General features: G+C 33.9%; 1 protein-coding gene across 5 annotated transcripts in view; it reads left to right on the top strand.

Annotated features, from left to right (window-relative positions):
* DYNC2H1 (dynein cytoplasmic 2 heavy chain 1) overlaps positions 1 to 21,019 on the top strand; it is a 369,486-nt gene that overhangs the window by 87,812 nt on the left and 260,655 nt on the right. For 3 of the 5 annotated variants that reach the window (XM_073808265.1, XM_019948798.3, XM_073808268.1), the window contains exons 41-50: positions 2,374 to 2,529; positions 4,177 to 4,436; positions 5,278 to 5,524; positions 6,801 to 6,952; positions 8,155 to 8,299; positions 10,272 to 10,374; positions 10,923 to 11,090; positions 16,106 to 16,236; positions 17,482 to 17,730; positions 18,229 to 18,337. In XM_073808265.1, the coding sequence (XP_073664366.1) occupies positions 2,374 to 2,529; positions 4,177 to 4,436; positions 5,278 to 5,524; positions 6,801 to 6,952; positions 8,155 to 8,299; positions 10,272 to 10,374; positions 10,923 to 11,090; positions 16,106 to 16,236; positions 17,482 to 17,730; positions 18,229 to 18,337 (1,720 nt within the window). The remainder of the gene's footprint in view (positions 1 to 2,373; positions 2,530 to 4,176; positions 4,437 to 5,277; positions 5,525 to 6,800; positions 6,953 to 8,154; positions 8,300 to 10,271; positions 10,375 to 10,922; positions 11,091 to 16,105; positions 16,237 to 17,481; positions 17,731 to 18,228; positions 18,338 to 21,019) is intronic. The other 2 variants (XM_073808266.1, XM_073808267.1) reach the window with 2 other exon arrangements.

Here is a 21,019-nt window from a genome sequence, read left to right as displayed (position 1 = left end):
AAGACTTTGTGAGGTGAACATTAACAGGACAATCACTATCCCTGCGAAGGGTTTGTCTCATGGAGGAAAATGACATGTAAAAAGATAATAACAATATAACAGGATGAAGAGAGTATTGCTGCCTTCTAGGAGAATTTTAAAAAAGGAGATCACATTTAATTTTGAATTTGAAGCATGAATAGAAGTTTAGCGTGCAAAGAAGACAATTTTCATGTATCTACATGATTTTTTCAAATTTTCTTGGTTTTTTTTTTTTATGTCATTGCTTTTATAAAAAACATGAACATATAAAAATAGAGGAAATAAATAGCAATGAGGATTTTTTTTTAAGTATCCGATTATTAATCTGAACTTGATTTAGAGGTCAGTACTTGGGGTTGAACAAATCATGTAGCGAAATGTCAATCTCACGTTAGTTTTCTAAACTTTTTTTGTAAGGATGAATGATGGAGGAGTAGGGATTTGGGAGGAAATGATGCAAATGAGATAGGTTTTCCTGGAGACTTCAGGGAAGAACCACTCCCACCAGCCCTCAGTATGACTGAGCTGTCTACCTCTTTGTGCTTCTGCAGCAATGTACTGTGTCCTTCAACTATATTATAATTGCTTTCATTCAACTATAAGCACCTTGAGGGCAAGGACTAAGCCTGTTATAGTCCTTGTTGTATCCCCAGAACCAAAGTTTGTTAATAACAGAGTAGTGAATCAGAGTATATGAGCTTAATTAAACACCTGATGCCTATGTTTGTAGCACCTGTTCAGTAGGTGTGTTGTTATTTCATTAATATAAAACATACAGAGCCTAACAGGACTCTCCAATGCAAATACCTTGAGGTCATTTACTTGCATGCTGTTAGTGTTAGAATGAGAAATATAATACTAGATAGAATGTATTTTAAAAAAGGGGTTTGTGACTATAGAAATGATAACAGGATAAGACTATTAAACCATAGAGTGGATACCAAAGATTCAATTAGAAAATAAACTAATTCTGTTCTGAGGTCAGTTCCCTGTTATTTTTTGAATTTTTTTTTATGTGTTGAGTGTTCCTTCTTTCTTTATTCTGTGCTTTGTTCACCATGTTCAGATTTTGAGAGATATACTATAATGAATGCTCTAGTCAAGTGCTGATTTTATTTATAACTAGAGCTTTACTTTCTTGTATTTAGCAAATCAGGCAATCTAGAAGAAAATATGTACGTTTCCTTTATCTTGCCTTTAAAGCCTAGAACTCTTAGTATGGCCTAAGCCATTGGATTTCTACTCATCTCCTCCCTTTTTCCCATTTTTCCACCTATTTCTCCATTCTTTGAAAAATATTTATTATGCAGGCAGAGTGCTTTTTTAAAAAAATTTAAATTGGGTCGTTTTATTCTCTTAACGTTTAAAGGCACTGAAAATAAAATTTGCACTCCTTACCACGGCCTGTACAATTGCACATACCCTGGCCCTTGCCTACCTTTCTGACTTGAACCGCTCTTCCTTTGCTTACTCAGGCATAAGCGTCTTTTAAGTCCTTAACTACGCCAGTGGCTTACCATTGCATATGCTGTGTTCTCTGCATGTCAGATAGATCTCATTCTTTTAATGTTAGCTTAAATGTCACCTTTTTCAAAGAGACCTTGAGCCCGCAATCTGAGTTATCCTTTCTCAGAATACACTCTTCCTCTGCTCTATAGCTTCTGCCACAATGTATTAACCATCTCCTCTACTAGACTTGACTTCCATTAAGACAATTGCTCTGTTTAATTCACCTTTTAAAAAAAATACCTAGCACCACATACAGATCCTAATGCATAATTGGTTCTCAGCAAATACTTAGAGAAAGAATGAGAATGCTTTCCTCTTCTAACTCCCTGGCAGTTACACAGGGCCCCAAAGGCCCACAGATCAAAATCATGTACACCACCAGAGTCCAAAAGTTTCATTTTAAAATTCTGTGTAGAGAAAAAGTTCCAAATTGTTTTTAAGCCTGCTTTTACTTTTCTTTCTTGTCCAGAGCCATTAATCTAGCCCTTGCCTCTAGCTTCTTTTCTATCAGCAAGAGGAAATGAGGGACTATTACTTTTAGACCAATGCTCATTGATTTACCTTATTTTTTAAAATATTCTTCAGGTTTAGGAAGTAAACAAACAGTGTATCTATTTGAGGAATCCAGCACTTTCAGCTAGAAATACACAATTGTGTTTTTATGATTACTTTTTATTTTCAAAGTTTATGTATATAAATTGAAATCTAAACATTCTATAACTTGAGTAGGGGGATTAATTTAAAGATGATCCTTGAAAAGATAAGTAAACATCAATCTGTGTATGGTTCTAATTTACTGGTTAATATTTACCTTTTGTCTGTAACATGGATTTCAATCAACAGAATGACTATGTGGTAGAAACAAGTTTGGTTGGGACTGTGATGAATGGTTTATCACATCTCCATGGATGCAGAGATCATGATCAATTTATTATTAATCTCATAAGGGGGCTGGGTGGAAATCTGAACATGAAGTCACGTCTGGAATTCACCAAAGAGGTAATACACATTTAAAGCCTATGTTTAGTCAACATTTTTTGTCAATTTTCATTGATCCTTGGTATAGAACTTTAAAATTTTGAAATTATGCATTTAATACAATAATAATGCATTTATATACAGATCTTCCTCGAATTATGATGGAGTTACATCCAGATAAACCCATCATAAGTTGAAAATATCCTAAGTCGAAAATGCATTTACTACACCTAACCTATCAAATATCATAACTTAGTCTAGCCTGTCTTAAAGTGCTCAGAACACGTACATGAGACTACACTTGGGCAAAATCCTCTAACACAAAGCCTATTTTATAATAAAGTGTCAAATAGAATGTAATTTCTTGACTGTTATACAGAAAGTGAAAAATAGTATGGTTGTAAGCATATCAGTTGTTTACCCTGGTGATTTTGTGGCTGACTGCCCGAGCTGCAGTTTGCTGTGACTCACTGCCACTGCCCACCATCACAGGAAGGTATCTTACCACATTATCGCTAGCCTGGGAAAAGATCAAAATTCAAAGTACGGTGTTTACTGAATTCATATCACTTTCGCCCTATTGTAAACTTGAAAAATCTTTAAGTCGAGCCATTGTAAGTTGAGGACCGTCTGTATAAGTACATAGGTACATGTATACTTATTTTCTCCTTTGATTGAACTAGTTTGTGATATTTTATAATATTAAAATTTTATAAAATATTTAATAGGCTAAAGTTCTGACTATACCTTTTTTGTTAGATATTTTTGATACTTAGCTATGTAAATAAATATAATTATTTTATTCATTTTTAATCTTAAAATAACATATTTTTAATCATTTTTTTTAACCAGAAGAGTTTTAGCAGTTAGGAATGCTTGGATGGAGTAATCATTATAAATCTTTTCTTTATTAAATGCAAAGGTATATTTCAGCCACATTTATAAAACTAAATTTTACATATTAAGGAATTTCTTCCTATTGGCCTCTGTTGAAATACTTGAACACATATTCCTTTGGGTTGGCTCCAACATTATGTTCTGCATTTTTATCACTTTGTTTCATTGATATCACCATTTATTGCTTTCTCTGTTCTGTTTTTCTTTCCATGGCTGTTCTGTTGCCTCTGTTACCAGATGCTTCTCATTGCTACCACTCAATGTCATATTATAAGCTGCTTTTAAGCAGACATTTTATTGCCAAAGTTTAGAATAAAGCTGTTGAAGAGTGGCATTAGGGGCTAACTCTCTGCTGTGTATCTGTGCAGATAACAGTTTTTTGTGTAAGAAAGAAGAACAAGTTGAGAGCAGTGGTGGTGACAGTGGAATGTTCAGTACCAAAATGTACTGGAAATTAAAGGTCTAGGAGTCCTACATTGTACAATTTGTAATTTAGTGTTCATTAGAATTCAATTAAAAGTTGAATATATTTATACAACATATGTGTGAACCAGATGACTTTTATTTGCTTAAATGATCATTCAGAGAGTAATATTTCAGATAATGTTACTATAATTATTAAGGATATTAGGTGAGTTTAGTGCATGTGAACTTTTTTATTTTTAAAGTAAGATGATTCTCTTTGGAGGATTTACTTTAAAGAATTAAAATTTCACATACTCTGTTTGGAGCACTGTATATGAAAACCTATCACAACTTTTTCCTCTTAAGGTTTTTAATTGGGCACGAGTATCTCCTCCGGACCCTCACAAACCAATGGACACCTACTATGACTTGAGTAGAGGACGATTAGCATCTTATGTGCTGAAGAAGCCAGAAAACTTGTCTGCTGATGATTTCAGTAATAGCCAAACTCTTCCAGTCATTCAGACTCCTGACATGCAACGAGGTCTAGATTATTTCAAACCTTGGTTAAGTTCTGATACTAAACAGTCATTTATTCTTGTCGGACCAGAAGGATGTGGCAAAGGGTAAGAGGAGAAAAATGTTAATCGAGGTGCATATTGTGGATTTATGCTTCTCTCCTGTTTTAAAATGATTTAACAGGCTTTCGTTACCTTTTTTTTGGTTAAAGTAGCATTTACATTTTCATGAAGGACTCTTTATTGTCACTACTTGTAAAGATAATATGACTATAGAGAAAAATATGTCCTGTTTTTCTGCCGAGTTATGTGTTTTCCAATGGAATTAGAAGAAGATACTCTTAAAAAGAATCTGTGCGTACAATCACAAAAAATGAATACCTGATGTACTCGCAAACTACTATATGCTATAGTTATAAAAAATGAATCTTGAAGTTAGCTATTTAAAAATAGCTTTTAATTCAGTGGAATTCAACCTATTTTTAGTGCCTCCTGAGTGTAGTTTTTTGGAAATAAAGGAAATATGGATTATTATTTTCACATTTCTAGTAATAATTAAATAATTCTGTAAAGTCATAGTAATTTTTTTTTAACTTGGAGGACTTAATATTTTAAAATCTTTCCTTCAACTGTGGGGAAACAATACTTTTTATGTGTACTTTTTCAAACTGAATTATTTCTGTGAACTGTGATTTTTTTTTTTCTTTGCTGAAAGAGTCCCAAGAATGCCTTAAAATATGAATTAATTCTTTTTCCACTCTAAAAATTAGAAAGCTTACCTTCATAGCTATGGATAGTTATGGAAACCATATCTATTTTTACCACTTTTCCCTTAAACATCATATGTAATTTAGAAACTAAAATATTTAAAAATAGAAATTTTGTATTGAATATAGAAAGTATTTTATTGGTTGCATTTGTGAAGTCAAATGTTTTATATCTTTCTCAGGATGCTGCTCAGGTATGCCTTTTCCCAACTCCGGTCCACTCAAATTGCTACAGTTCACTGTAGTGCGCAAACTACTTCTCGGCATCTCCTGCAGAAACTGAGCCAAACTTGCATGGTAATCAGTACTAACACTGGTCGAGTGTATAGACCAAAAGACTGTGAGAGACTTGTTCTGTACTTAAAAGATATCAACCTACCCAAGCTTGATAAATGGGGGACTAGTACTTTGGTAGCTTTCCTGCAGCAGGTGGGTCTTATCACTTGAAGTGTTTTGATATAATTGGAAACAATTTAATTTCATTAACTTTTCTTGTAGATAGAAAATCTGCTTTCCATTTTAGGGCTAGTTTTATCTAGCATGTGTCATGGAAATTAAACTCTTGAAGCATCTCACACTTGTTCCAGGGCTACTTTCTTTGATCTTCCTCCATCTAAAGATTAGTATTACATCAAGATGATATATGACAGAAAGAGTAAAAACAACCTTTACCCTACACCATTTACCTACCCTTTATTCCTAAAAAATGGAGAAAAGCAGAAGCTGGGGATGGTGCTGGAGCTGGGGAAGTTTTTGCTTCATTCTTTTAGGTATGCATTCTTCTGAGAGCAGTTAGACTTCCTCAGTCATGCTTCAGTCACTGTGGAAGATTTATTTTCTTTATGTGATTTACATCACATTAGAAACTCTAAATTCTAAATTAGAGCTTAATATACTCATTTTGGTTCACATTTTGCTTTTCTATATAACTGAAGAATATAATAAAATATTTATAGAAAAAATATTATCCTTATATTTCTCCTGATTTCTTTCACTTTTTTTTTTTTTTTTTGCCATACGTGGGCCTCTCACCGCTGTGGCCTCTCCCGTTGCAGAGCACAGGCTTCGGACAGGGGGCGCAGGCCCAGCGGCCATGGCTCATGGGCCCAGCTGCTCCGCGGCATGTGGGATCTTCCCGGAACAGGGCACGAATCCGTGTCCCCTGCATCGGCAGGTGGACTCTCAACCGCTGCGCCACCAGGGAAGCCCTCTTTCACTTTTTTTTTTTTTGATAATTGCTGGTGGATTTATACTATCACCTGGATTTTAACATTTATTTGAAAAGCATTTTAAAAGTGAGGATAATTCAGCTAACATTAATTGAACACAGAGTCTTTAAAAACAAAATTTTTATTGGAGTATAGTTGATTTACAATGTTGTGTTAGTTTCTGCTGTACAGCAAAGTGAATCAGATATACCTATACATATATCTACTCTTTTTTAGATTCTTTTCCCATATAGGTCATTATAGAGTATTGAGTAGAGTTCCCTGTGCTATACAGTAGGTCCTTATTAGTTATCTATTTTATACATAGTAGTGTGTATATGTTGATCCCAATCTCCCAGTTTGTCTTCCCCCCATTTCCCAGTAACCATAATCCTCTGATGATGATTGCATTTGGAAACAATTGAATTTTATGCAAAATATATCATGATTAGAAAATCTTAAGCATAAAACACTTAAATATATTTATCTTCAAATAGGTATTGACATATCAAGGATTTTATGATGAAAATTTGGAATGGGTTGGTTTAGAAAATATTCAAATTGTGGCTTCTGTGTCAGCTGGAGGAAGACTGGGAAGACATAAGCTTACTACCAGATTTACTTCTATTGTTCGTCTTTGTGCTGTAGAGTACGTATCATTGTATTAAAATATTTTTTTGACTTAGGGAGACATACATTGCATTTTATGAAAGGTATATATTAATGGTATTACTTCAAAATGTAGAATATAAAAATAGTCAAACTTAAGCTCTGATGTTAGTTTTTTCCTATCCTTCCTAAACTGTAGGCAGTAATTTAGGGTGATGAAGGCTTTAATCAATGCTTGTTATATATTAGAAACAAAACAACTGCTTTGTATTGTCTCTAAATGTCAATCTCAGGAATCTGAACGGTGGGTTTTAGATTTAAATGTTTTATGGGTTATTTAAAGCAAAAATACAATCAAATTTTATGTAGATAACTAAAAAGAGAATTTAAATTTTAACAAAGTAGAGTTAGGTCATTTAGTGGCTTATAATATTAATCATAACATACCCATCCATCTCCATGGTCCATAATTGTTACATGAACTCGAATTTTATGACGCTAGGTCCTCTATTTTGCCTTACAAAATCTTGTTTTTGTGTTTTCATGCTAAACTGCCCCCGTCTATTAACATTCTTCTTTTAGAAATGTTACAGCAACCAATTAAGCTGTACTGAAATAGATTTTGCTTAGGGAGAAACAGGTTGATTTTATTTGTTGTTTTCTACTTCTGTAGTTCTAAGGTGGATTACTGTTCTTTGTACAGACTATACTTAATTCAAAATACTTTTTCTTAAGCAGAATTTTCCTTTGGCCCTTTCTAAAGATCAGTGGTCTTTTAAACAATTATGTTTTTAAGTAATTTCATTGGAATCCTCTATTAGAATCCTTAGTATTTGAAAACAGATAATTAGGGATCTGATTTAGTTGAAGTAACAATAGGGTCTGTGAGCCTGGCCTTAGCCGTTGAGTAAACCTTGGAGGTATTTAGGCCTTACAATTTGAAAACCACACAGTTTGAAAACCATTGCTATAACTTAACATTAAAATAATAATTTAGGGGACTTCCCTGGTGGTCCAGTGGTTAAGACTTCGCCTTCCAATGCAGGGGGTGCAGGTTCGATCCCTGGTCAGGGAGCTAAGATCCCACATGCCTCGTGGCCAAAAAACCAAAACATAAAACAGAAGCAATATTGTAACAAGTTCAATAAAGACTTCAAATATGGTCCACATCTAAAAAAGTCTTAAAAGAAATAGTAGTTTAGAATGTTGATTTATTTCAACTTCTTATATGCTTTTTCTTAGTTACCCAGAAAGAGAGCAATTACAGACAATTTATGGAGCATATCTGAAACCAGTTCTACATAAAAATCTGAAGAATCATACTATTTGGGGTTCTTCATCAAAAATTTATCTCTTAGCAGGATCTATGGTACAAGTGTATGAACAGGTATATATTCACTTACATTGTAGTTTTCATGTCTATTGGTATTACTCCCAAAGGGCTACCTTTAATCCTGATTTGTGTTGATGCTCAGGCTTTCTTTTCCTGTCGTTTATTATACTTTTCTACTGGAGAGTGACTCTGTGAGGATAGATGTTTGTGTGTGTGTTATTCATTATTGTATCTTCTGGCATAGTTTCTAATAGACACCCAAAAAGTATTGAATGAATAAATCAGTGGGTAGATGGTCATTCTGCTTTGATTTCAAATTTAGTTTATTTACAGTGGGGTTCATCTTCTTTCCAAAACTAGATCTTTCTCCTGACTTCTGTCAGTTTCTGTCTTTCAGGCTTCAAACCCGAGAGTAGTTCTTGATGTTTATTTCTTTCCTTTTATCTGTGAGGAAATGTCTAAAATATTCTGATAAAGTGGGGTGATACTTGAAAATAGGCATTAAGGATGCAGAAGATATTTATTGAGTACCTTCTCTTTCCAGTGCTAGTCCTAGGGATACAAAGATGACTGAGTCACTATTCCCTAGAAATGCACAGTCTAATGAGGAACCTGATCATATAAATAAACTATTAACACAGGGTAGTAAGTCTATCAATAACAATATGCACCAGTTGTAGAGATAGCATGGAAGAGGGAGTGAATAGCTTTGTTGTGTGTAGTAGATTTTTTTTTAAACATCTTTATTGGAGTATATAATTGCTTTACAATGGTGTGTTAGTTTCTGCTTTATAACAAAGTGAATCAGCTATACATATACATATATCCCCATATCTCCTCTCTCTTGCATCTCCCTCCCACCCTCCGTATCCCACCTCTTTAGGTGGTCACAGAGCACTGAGCTGATCTCCCTGTGCTATGCGGCTGCTTCCCACTAGCTATTTTACATTTGGCAGTGTATATATGTCCATGCCACTCTCTCACTTCGTCCCAGCTTACCCTTCCCCCTCCCCATGTTCTCAAGTCCATTCTCTACATCTGCATCTTTATTCCTGTCCTGCCCCTAGGTTCTTAAGAACCTTTTTTTTTTTTTTAGATTCCATATATATGTGTTTGCATATGGTATTTGTTTTTCTCTTTCTGACTTGCTTCACTCTGTATGACAGACTCTAGGTCCATCCACCTCACTACAAATAACTCAATTTCGTTTCTTTTTATGGCTGAGTAATATTCCATTGTATATTTGTGCCACATCTTCTTTATCCATTCATCTGTCGATGGACACTTAGGTTGCTTCCATGTCCTGGCTATTGTAAATTTTAAGAGGAGATGAAATGTGGTCTAAGGTTTGAAAAATAAAGAGAAATTCACAAAGTGGCTGGAGGTGAAAGAGGGTCTTCTTGGGTAAAGGGAATAGCATGTGAAAGTTATGGAAGTGTTTGTGGAGGATGCTTTTTATAGTATTGGAGTAGAAGTGGGGAAAAATAAAGCTATGTTTTTCTAAATTAATTCAAATGTTAGGCAGTCAAGGCCAGAATAAGAGCAGTAGCTCCATCCGTAGAGAGGAAGGGAGAGGCTCTTCTCTTGTTGGTTATATTGTGGCACTTTGATTTGTTAAAAGTTTAATGATTTCTTGAACACAAGATAGCTCTGTGGGTCCCACCATTATAAAATGGGTCTGTCTTACACCCATGAGCACCTTGGAATTATAACTACCATTTTATAAAATTTAGGTTAGCTTTCCTTGAATTCCTTTCTTTAGCAGGGCTTTTTAACCTTTCATTTTATTTTTTTCCATGGACAACCTTTGACAGTTTGTTGAAGTTTATGAACAACCTCTCTTAGATACTGTTTTTAAATGCATAAAATATAGAATACAAGATAACTGAGGAAATAAGTAATATTGAAATACAGTTCCAGCCACTGGTAGGAATTGACATTCCTATGAATTTAAGGTGACTGAAAAATTTATAGCATGATTATATATTTAAGAGAGAAGACAAATCTTTTACTATATTTTTTTCAGGTGCGGGCCAAATTTACAGTTGATGATTATAGCCACTATTTCTTTACTCCTTGCATCCTTACCCAGTGGGTTCTTGGCTTATTCAGATATGATTTAGAAGGAGGTAAGTTTTGCTTTTATGATTTCAAATCACTTATCTCTCTTTAGAATATCATACTGTGTGTGTGTGTGTGTGTGTGTGTGTGTTTATGCTGTATATGTATATTATATTTGTAATAGATAAATGAGTATTGTAATTATAGTATTTTAAAAATTAAAATGTTAATATTAAATTTAAACATGATATTAGAATTATGATATTTTATTATGCTTCCTCTCCTAAAGTATGATTGTCACTATTAAAACTTGATCTGGAAAAAAATGTAATTGTTATCCTTTGTAGCCAAAGCATGTTTAATATGCTCTTGGGGATTGATATTTTTATTGAACAACTAGAAATAATAGAGTTTAATCCTTTAAAGAATCAAAAAAGTTTACCAACTCATTAACAAAATGAATTTTAACTCTTTTTCCCTTTATTCTATTTATCTGACGCCAAAATAATGGTATGTAGATTCTCATTCTCTATTTCTTTCTAATATTATGTTGAAACAGACCATTTTTAAATCATTTGAATTTTATTATAATTAAAGAAAATTTTGCCTTTTTTAGGATCCTCAAACCATCCTCTAGCTTACGTATTAGAAATTGTGGCATATGAAGCGCGGCGCTTATTTCGTGACAAAATTGTTGGTGCAAAGGAACTTCATTTATTTGACAGTATTTTAACATCAGTGTTTCAAGGAGACTGGGGCTCAGATGTACTAGACAATATGGCAGGTAATATAGTTACAGAGTTTATGTAAATATATAAAAGTTATGAGCACTTTCAGTTTTTTTCTTACTGATAGCATGATTTCATATATCTAAACAAATGAAAACTTTGGATAATTTATATATGTATTACTGAATCACTTTGCTGTAGAGTAGAAATTAACACAGCATTTTAAATCAACTATACTTAAGTAAAATTAATTAAAACAAAAACGCTAAGACTTTGGAAATTTTAATGTTTTTACCGTAAGAGGCTGCTCTGTCTTCTTTGCTAGATTTCAATAATTATGTTCCAAACAAAATATGATGACGATAATTGTTTTCTTGGAAACGGTTGTTCAGACCGTAATGTTTAACATTTGCAATTCAAAACTGTATTTCCTGAAGGACTTTTACTAATAAAAATAGCCATATATGTGTGATATTTAAAGATCATAGTGAAAATCCATATTTGATTATAATGAACTTTCGCTTGAGAAAGTGACTCATTCCTGTCACTACTCATAATGTCATTAGCACAGAACTTCTTATGTACCCTCTTATCAGCTTCACCCATTATTATGATAAACAAAGCATAGCACCAGTCAAAGGAGCTATGTTGCATTTGCAACTATTGCTGCTTAATGACCAATTTGCATTATGAAATGCTGTGGGAGTGATGCATAGAAAATGAAAATCAACATGTTGAAAAGGCCTTTGACAGAGGATGACTGTAATATGGAACTCTTTCCTAATAAAACTGCTTTCAAGCTACAAAATGAATTTCTATTCTATTAGAGTGTAAGGCAAGCCTTCAAAAATATTTCATATAATACATTATGTTGTATCTTTCTAGATTTGATATTGGTTCCAGGGTCATAATGACGTAAGCCAAGGGGAGTCTTGAAGGTGAAAAGGATACTAAGATTGATAGAAGGAATTTTCTAGGTGCTGCTTGAGTTTTAGAATCAGGAAATAAGTTCAAAAGAACCTAAGACAGGATAAAATGCTGAGAGAAGCCTGTTAATAGTTCAAAGTTGGCTTGATTTTGAGTGAGGTTTTATGTCATTGTGGCGTGTAGTTTTCATGGCTTAGCATGGAGAGGCTCTTGTTCTAAAATGCTGCCATGTTTCTCAGTCTAAAAATTGAGTTAATAGTGTCTGGTCTTGCAAAGAAAGTGACATATCCTTTGGGCATTAGATAGTATCAGTGTCTTATCTGAATTCTCTAGAATTTGGTATCTTTTAGAGTCTCCTGTGTAGGACTCAATAATATTTTTTTCTCAGTATTTTACTTTTTAATGAAGGGTTGCATTTAAAAAAAAATACAGGCTTGATATATGTTAGATCCAGGCAAATATGATTTTCACATAGTAGAATATTAAGAAAAATTATTAAGAAAAATTTTGGATGCTTAAAAATTTTAAGTATCCAAAATTAAAAATTTAATTTTGGATACTGAAAAATAAACTAGATACATTCTTGTGCTCAAGAAATTTGTAATCTAATGGCAGATACAGATGTGAAAGTCCTTGCTTACAATGATAACTATTGCTAATATGTTTAGGTGCCACAAAGATTTATGCAAATAGATGGTTAAACTGGTAAATACAATAGAGCATGAAGTGTTTTACAATTAAGGTAACTTTTCTGAATATATTTGGGATAAATGTTGGATATTAGGGGTGTAGAAGAGTAGAGACTAATTCCTTTTTGAGGAAGTTACTTTGAAATTTTTTATTTTGAGATAATTGTAGATTCACATACAGTTGTAAGAACTAACAGAGAGAGAACACATGTACTTTTTACTTGTTTTCCTTCAACTCTGGCAAAAATAATATAATATCACAACCAGGATATTGACATTGATACAGTTAAAATGGATCAACTCCTCTTCCATCCCCTGGAAACCACCCATGTTTTCTGTGTTCAATTTTGTCATTTCAACAATCTTATTTTCAATCAGAATAATTCTCTGGAGATATATGCAGGTTCTTGAGTGTTTCAGTAGTTTGTTCCTTTTTATTGCTGAGTAGGTATTATATTTAGACATGCTACCATTTCTTTCACCATTGACTTGTGGAAGGGCATCTGAGTTGTTTTCAGTTTTTGGCTATTAAGAGGAAAGCTGCTGTAGGCATTTATGTGCAGGTTTTTGTGTGGAGATTTTTGTTTCTCTGAGATAAATGCTCAGGAATGCAGTTGCAGGGTTGAATGATACTTGTATGCTTAGTTCAAAAAAAAAAAAACCTGCCACACTGTTGTCTAGAGTAGCTGTATTTCAGTTTACATTTCCATCAGCAATTTACGAGTGATCCAGGTGCTCCACATCCGTGCCAGCATTGGGTGTTGTCAGTATTTTCTTATTTTAGCCATTCTGATAAGTGTGTACTGATAGGTCATATTGGTTTTATTTTGCATCTTGCTGACAGCTAATGAAGTTGAACATCTTTTCATATGATTAATTGTCTTCTGTCTGTCCTCTTCAGTGAAATGTCTCTTTATGTCTTTTGCCCATTTTCTAATTGGATTTTTTTTAATATTGAGTTTTTAGAATTCTTTCTGTATTTTAGATACTATTCTTTTGTCACATATGTGGTTAGCAAATATATTCTCCCACTGTGTAGCTTGCCTTTTCATCTTCTTAATAGAGTCTTTCACAGATTAAAAAAGGTTTTAATTTTATGAAGCTCAATTTATTAATTTTTCTTTTTAAGGATTTTTTGGTGTCAAGTTTAAGAACTCTGTCTAGTCCTAGATTTTGAAGATTTTCTCCACCTTTTTTTCCTAAATACTTTATAGTTTTATGTTTTAAGTCAGTGGTCCATTTTGAGTGAATTTCTGTGTAAAGAGTGAGATTTAGGTCACGGTTCATTTCTTTGCCTATGGTTGTCCACTTGTTCCAGCACCACTTGTTGAATAGGCTACCCTTCTGCCTTGAATCGCTTTTGCACGTTAGTCAAAAATTAATTGTGTAACTCTGTTTCTGGGTTCCTGATTCTGTTCCATTGATGTATATGTCCTTCTGCCAGTACCACACTGAGTTGATTGCTGTAGCTGTATAATAAGTCTTAAAATTCGATTGACTGATTCCTTCTTCTTTAAAATTGTTTTAGCTATTTGCCTTTCCATATAAATTTTAGAATAATCTTGTATATATAAACAATGTTGCTGAGATTGTGGTAGGAATTGTATTAGTTCTGTGTATTGGTTTGGGAAGAATTGACCTCTTTATTATGTTGATTTTTCCAATCCATGAACATAATATATTTGTCCATTTATTTAGATACTCTTTGCTTTTTTTCATCAGTGTTGTATAGTTTTCAGCATAAGTCCTATAAGGTACTTTGTTAGATTAACACCTAAGACTTTAATTTTTTGGAACAATTACAGGAAATCAAACTGTATCTTAAAGGATACAATTAAGTGAAGAAGAGGGGAAGGGCATTCCAGACAAAGGAAAAAGCATATGCAAAGAATCAAAGGTTTGAGAAAACTGGGGTATATATTGGAGTACAGAGGGAGATAAGAGATTCAAGCAGTCAGTGGAGCCAAATTGAAGCCAAACTGCAAAGGGCCTTGATTAGGAAAAGTTTTGCTTTTAAGGCAGTGGGAAGCTATATGTGATATTGGAGTGCAGTGGTACTATCAGATTTTGTTTTTGTGTTTGTTACTCTAGTAGCAGTGAGGATATATTTGATGGGGTAAAGGCTTGTAGCAGGGATATGAGGTAAGAGGATGCTGCAATAGTCCAGCTGAGAAATGATGAGACATGAAGATAATAAGTTCAGTTTTATGCATGTGTTTGAATGTTTACAAGCTTTTTGAGTGTCTTTTGGGAACCTACATAAAGTTTATCAGTTCTGTGAGGGCAGAAATTATGTTTGTCTTATTCATTACTTATCTCTAACAGGAAGTACAATGTTTAAATACAGGTCTGTGATAGATAAGTGTTTAATGAATGAATGCATGAGTTACATGTCATTAAGCAATTCGAAATATGGGACTAGACTAGAGCTGGGAGACTTGCCTAGAGATACGTAGTGAATCGGTTTTTGGTGTATATTTAGATAGTTGATAATCTAATCCACAGAATAAGATTAAATAATTCCAGGGGAGTATTTAGAATTAAAGCATAATAGGCTGAATTTGGATCCCAGTGAAAATAAAAATATAAGGGATAACACATGCCACAGAGCGGCTGGGCCTGTGAGCCATGACCGCTGAGCCTGCACGTCTGGAGCCTATGCTCCACAACGGGAGAGTCCACAGCAGTGAGAGGCTCGCGTACTGCAAAAAAAAAAAAAAAAAAATATATATATATATATATATATATATATATATATATATATATATATGGGATAAATAGAAAACTGAAAAGGAGTAGTGGTTGTGGCTTGATGAGCACGGTAATATAGATTCAAGGAAAAAAGTTCCATTAAGGAGATGCACACAAGTCATGTTGGGATAATGACTACAACGAAGGTTTGGATTTCGCAATTAGGGTAGCATTGTTGTTCCCAAATAAGAGTTTAGTATAGTGTTTTTGGCAAGTAGAAGATAATGTGAGAAATATGATGGAGAAGGAAAGAAGAACATGAGGTAGCTTGGGGTCTAGGGAAGGTTTGCTGAGCGCAGCATATGACAAAGTGGATACTGATGGAACAGTCTCCCAGAGGAATTGGGAGGCGAAACTTCAATAGAATGGTGAACAGCTTTTCCTTGTGTGGTAACAGGAACACTGCTGTAGATAAATTTAAGGGAAGTTTGTGGGATTTTTATTTTCTAATTAAAATTTGGTTAATTTTTCTTTTATTTTAGAAGTCAGGGCTCTTGATGATATTAGTAAATCTGTGTTCTTTTTCAAGAATAATTTTGAGATTGTTTTATTTATTTGCCAATTCAAAGTAATTAATCTTTGCCTTTCTGGGGATGTTCTAATTTGGACTAATTAAGTTAAAAACAGTTTAGTGTGAAATATATCTACTGATGCTCCCATTATGATTAACACACATAAAACAAAAATATCTTTCATTTCTACAGATAATTTCTATGTTACATGGGGAGCTCAACATAATTCAGGAATAAGGTCAGCCCCAGGACAACCTTTGCCTCCACATGGAAAACCACTTGGAAAACTAAATTCTGCAGATCTTAAGGATGTTATTAAAAAGGTATAATATGAATAATGAATTCGAATTGGGATTTGGTTATGATTAAAGCCATTTTCAAAATATTTATTGTAAGTTTTTTTAGGGCATGAAGTGAAAGATCTTAGAATAGGCAAAAGCGGTTCGTATCTTTTGGAATTTAGCCCAATGTGGCAGATCTAAGTAGGTGCACATGCACTTACACAGATTAGTGTAAAATTGCTAGGATACATGCTGGAAAAAGGTATCTGAGGTTGGAACTATTAAAAAGGCTTAATATTAATTGGGAAATATAACTGCTAATATTATATTAACAGTTAATATGATACTAACTTCTCATTCTAGAGCAGTGGTCTCAAACTTTAGTGAGCATTAGAAACACTTTGAGAACCAGAAAATATTGATGGCTGGGTCCCATCCAGAGAAATCTGAATTCAATAGGTACTAATCTGAATCTGAAAACAATCAGAAGAGAATCCAAATTTCTGAGACACTTCCAAATGATGTTGATGCTGCTGGTTCACTGAAACTTTTAGTAGCACTGTCCTATGGAGATTTGTTTGTTTGTTTTGTTTTTGAGATTAATTATAATAAAAAGAAACAGTATTATATATGATTACTTTAAAAATTAATATTTATAGTGGAAGTTAGTATGGATTTTATATCAAGAAAAGTCTTTCATGGTCTAGTAAATTTATTTGTTTGCCTGGAATGGATATTGAAAAGTTTGGGAATGTGCAAAAGTTGTTAAGTATGTGAAAGCTGTCCTTTCTCTCTTTCTTCACTCTATCACATAGCTCCTGGCAGGGCATGCTACCTCTTTGTGGGCTTTTGGTTCATTGCTGAGCTGTGTGTAAGAACAAGAGTTCACAAAATATCTTTAGGCAGTACGTTTTGAGAGTTTGGGGATTGTTTTATAGTCTGTGCACACTGATTTGATGTGTAACAAGTGGTAAAAATTTGAGAGCTTTTGAAGTCTTTATAATTAACCTGCTATCTTACACTGCTTTTTACTAGTTATATTATGGTGTTCAAAAGTAACTGACTGTTGTGGACGCGTGAACTTGTTTGACATCATGTAAATTTTTCCTTACAAAGTGCCATAAAGCTGGATTACTGGATAGATAAAAGAGTGTGAAACAACATGAATACACTTAACCCCTTTTCTTGAGTGCACCAAAAATATAATCTCTTAATCTAGATAACTAACATTTTATTATGTAATTTGGACTTATATTAATTATATAATACGCTTTGTGATCTTTGAAGGGTCTTATTCATTATGGACGAGATAACCAGAATTTAGATATTTTACTTTTCCAAGAAGTCCTGGAATACGTGTCTAGGATAGACAGAGTGCTGAGTTTTCCTGGAGGTTCACTTCTGTTAGCCGGATGCAGTGGTGTAGGTCGTCGGACCATCACTTCTTTAGTCAGTCATATGCATGGAGCAGTGCTGTTTTCACCAAAGATTTCCAGGGGATATGAACTGAAGCAGTTCAAAAATGATCTCAAACATGTGAGTGACTCACAGTCTTTTGTTTTATTTGGTTTTAAATCACAGTTAGTTATTCAAAAAGCCTTTAAATCTCTGATATGCAACATAGTCTTTATTTTAATTTTGATGATTGTTTTCTCCATAATTGTTACAAAATTATGTTTTTAGCTCTCAGCACCCCAGATTATGGGATGTTATATGGATAGGTAAGATAAACAAAAAGATGGCATTTAGGACATATGTAGGTGTATTTAAAAATTATCCTCTAGATTTTAATGTCCTAGATGTAAAATAATTAAATTTCCTCCCAGTAGTATTTGTTTATGAACTGGATTTACTTTCCAAACTATATGGCTAAATTTTGATTATTCAGTGGATTTACTTTCTAGACTATATGGCTAAATTTTGATTACTCAAATATCAATCAATAAAAACAACTTAGTTTACATACAGAATGAAAGTTTTTACCTGTGCCAAAAATATTTAATGTGTACCAAAATGTGTTTTCTTATTGTGCAGGTGCTACATCTTGCAGGTATTGAAGCACAACAAGTAGTTTTACTTCTTGAGGATTATCAGTTTGTACATCCTACATTTTTGGAGATGATCAATAGCCTTTTGTCTTCAGGCAAGTAAATGGGTTCTATTTAAAGAAAATAAAAGTAATGTAAAAATTATTCAAGGAAAGTGATCTTATATAAAATTACGTTTCAGAGAACACTTGGCATAGCTTTTATTAAGGTGACATGGGATTAAACATTAAACATGCTCAGAGCAGGAGAACTGAGAAACCCTGTTTTTATAAAACCAAGATTGTGGAATTATATAAAAATGATGATTAAATATTGAATATTGATGAATATACTGAAAAATTGGCCCTCTTAACACACTTTTGGTGGGACTATTATAAGTTATAACCTTTTAGGAAAGTTATCAACCAGTACTTATTTAAAAAATGTGTTATACTGGGCTTCCCTGGTGGCGCAGTGGTTAAGAATCCGCCTGCTCGGGCGTCCCTGGTGGCGCAGTGGTTGAGAGACCGCCTGCAGGGGACGCGGGTTTGTGCCTCGGTCCGGGAGGATCCCACATGCCGTGGAGCGGCTGGGCCCGTGAACCATGGCCACTGAGCCTGCACGTCCGGGGCCTGTGTTCCGCAACGGGAGAGGCCACAACAGTGAGAGGCCCGTGTACCGCAAGAAAAAAAAAAAAAGAATCCGCCTGCTAATTCAGGGGACACGGGTTCAAGCCCTGGTCTGGGAAGATCCCACATGCCGTGGATCACCTAAGCCTGTGCGTCCCAACTACTGAGCCTGCTCTCTAGAGCCCTTGAGCCACAACTACTGAAGCCTGCGCGCCTAGAACCTGTGCTTCACAACAAGAAAAGCCACCGCAGAATAGCCCCTGCTCCCCGCAACTAAAGGAAGCCTGCCGCGCAGCAACAGAGACCCAATACAGCTAAAAATAAAGAAGTAAATAAATTTTAAAAGAACTAGTATGTAAGGAAATATGTAGTATAATTTGTAATAAAAATTTGATAGAACCTCACTGTCCATCATTAATGGAAAAATTGAATAATTATAATATGGCCTTAAATGTGGTTATATAATAGCAGATATATTTCAGATATATGAGGTCTCATATTTCTCGAATTATGTTGTACTCTTTTTGTCTCTGGAGCCACCCGACCTTTTTGGTGATTTCCTGAGGAGAATACCTGCAATTTCCTGCAATTCTTCCTTTTCTGAAGACTTTATGAAGTTTATTATAATCTCCTTGTAATGCATAACCACTGTTAGTAGAATTGGTATGAGGTAGCTTCGTTTTAAACTTGGACTAAGTATTTTGGTACTTAAGTACAAAGTAAACCTTGTTAAAAACTAGTTTCAACTATATGAATTGTTCCATTCTAGGGACCCGAGGACAAAATTTGCATGATGCTCATGTTCCACTCAGGTTTTAATAAATACTTGTTTTGTATCCTGCTAGGTAGACTCTGGGATAAAATAGTTTTTTTGTTTTTTCAGAATTTAACAGCTTTGGTTGAAGGAAACATTTATAAAGTGAGGTATCTACACTTTAGTGCCCAAATGAGAAAGACTCTAGTTACACAAGTGGTAGGTCAATTTCTGTCAAAGTGAAGGGAAATGGTATAGTGAAAGTGGTATGTCTTGAGCAAGCTTGAAGTGTTTGCGGCCCTTTTTATAAATAATCTCTTCTGATTTTTAAGGTGCACATTCCTGCATATTGCTTAAATTGTCACTAGATGGAGACCTTGTTCATTTTGGCTGAGATAAACTTGTAGGCCAGATATATACAGAGTTTTTGTATTTTTGTTTTGGTTTTAATTTCTGAAAGCAAACATCCAGATAAGCATTAACCCAGTAATTATTTTTATTGTAAGATAAATTGGTCTTTTTATCAAGATATAATAGCAAAAATCATAAATAAAGCTAAATTTTGGTAAGGTTAAATTTTGACAACGTTTTTGGCAAAAAAAGTATTTGAAAAATACTTTCAGAGAAAGTACTCAATAGGCCTTTTTGTCTCTTTTTTGTATTTCAAATTCTTATTCCCTATAGAATATGTAAATAGAGCTAGCTTTCTTTATCAAATTTAAGAAATCAAGGGTATCTTGATATGGCTGAAGTTTAGAGGAAGACATAGAGCACATTTATGTGTGTATGCATTTGAATATGTACATCCGTGGTGGTTGGGGAGCAGTCTGGTACCTCTGAGATTAACCTAAAGAAAAGTAGGGATTCAAACTATGTTGGGCTCTACATGAATGCAGCAAAAGAATTTTCATTTAATCTTACAGTTTCTTGTGAATTACAAATATGTTGGTTTAACAAATATTTATTAAATAACTGGATTTATGGTGGTGAACAAGACAAGCTTCAAGCCCTCTATCAAATTCTTATAGTCTTAATCACCTTTGATTTGACTTTCATCATTCTGTTGTATAGTAGCAGGCCATGACTAGTTCTCCTGATTTCTAGTACAAGTTCATTCATTCATTTGATAATTCGTTTGTTCATTTATTTAACAAATATTTATGTTTTAGATACTTGCTAAGAATGCCCTAAGGTTAATATTGATCATGATCAAATATCCGCCCTTCGGGAATTCAGAATCTAATTGGGCAGGAAAGGGAAGTAATTCATTCATTATTAAATGATGTGGTAAATGCTAAACAGTGATGTTTGGATACTATACACAAGAGAAAAGAATGCTTTACCTAGCATGTGGGTATTCAGGAAAGTCTCATGGATATAGCAGTTGACAAAGTAGTGTCTTGAGGGATAAACAA

The sequence above is a fragment of the Tursiops truncatus genome, chromosome 8 (assembly GCF_011762595.2).
Source record: "Tursiops truncatus isolate mTurTru1 chromosome 8, mTurTru1.mat.Y, whole genome shotgun sequence".
In the NCBI taxonomy this organism is placed as follows: domain Eukaryota; kingdom Metazoa; phylum Chordata; class Mammalia; order Artiodactyla; family Delphinidae; genus Tursiops; species Tursiops truncatus.
This window is presented reverse-complemented; position numbering and strand designations above follow the sequence as displayed.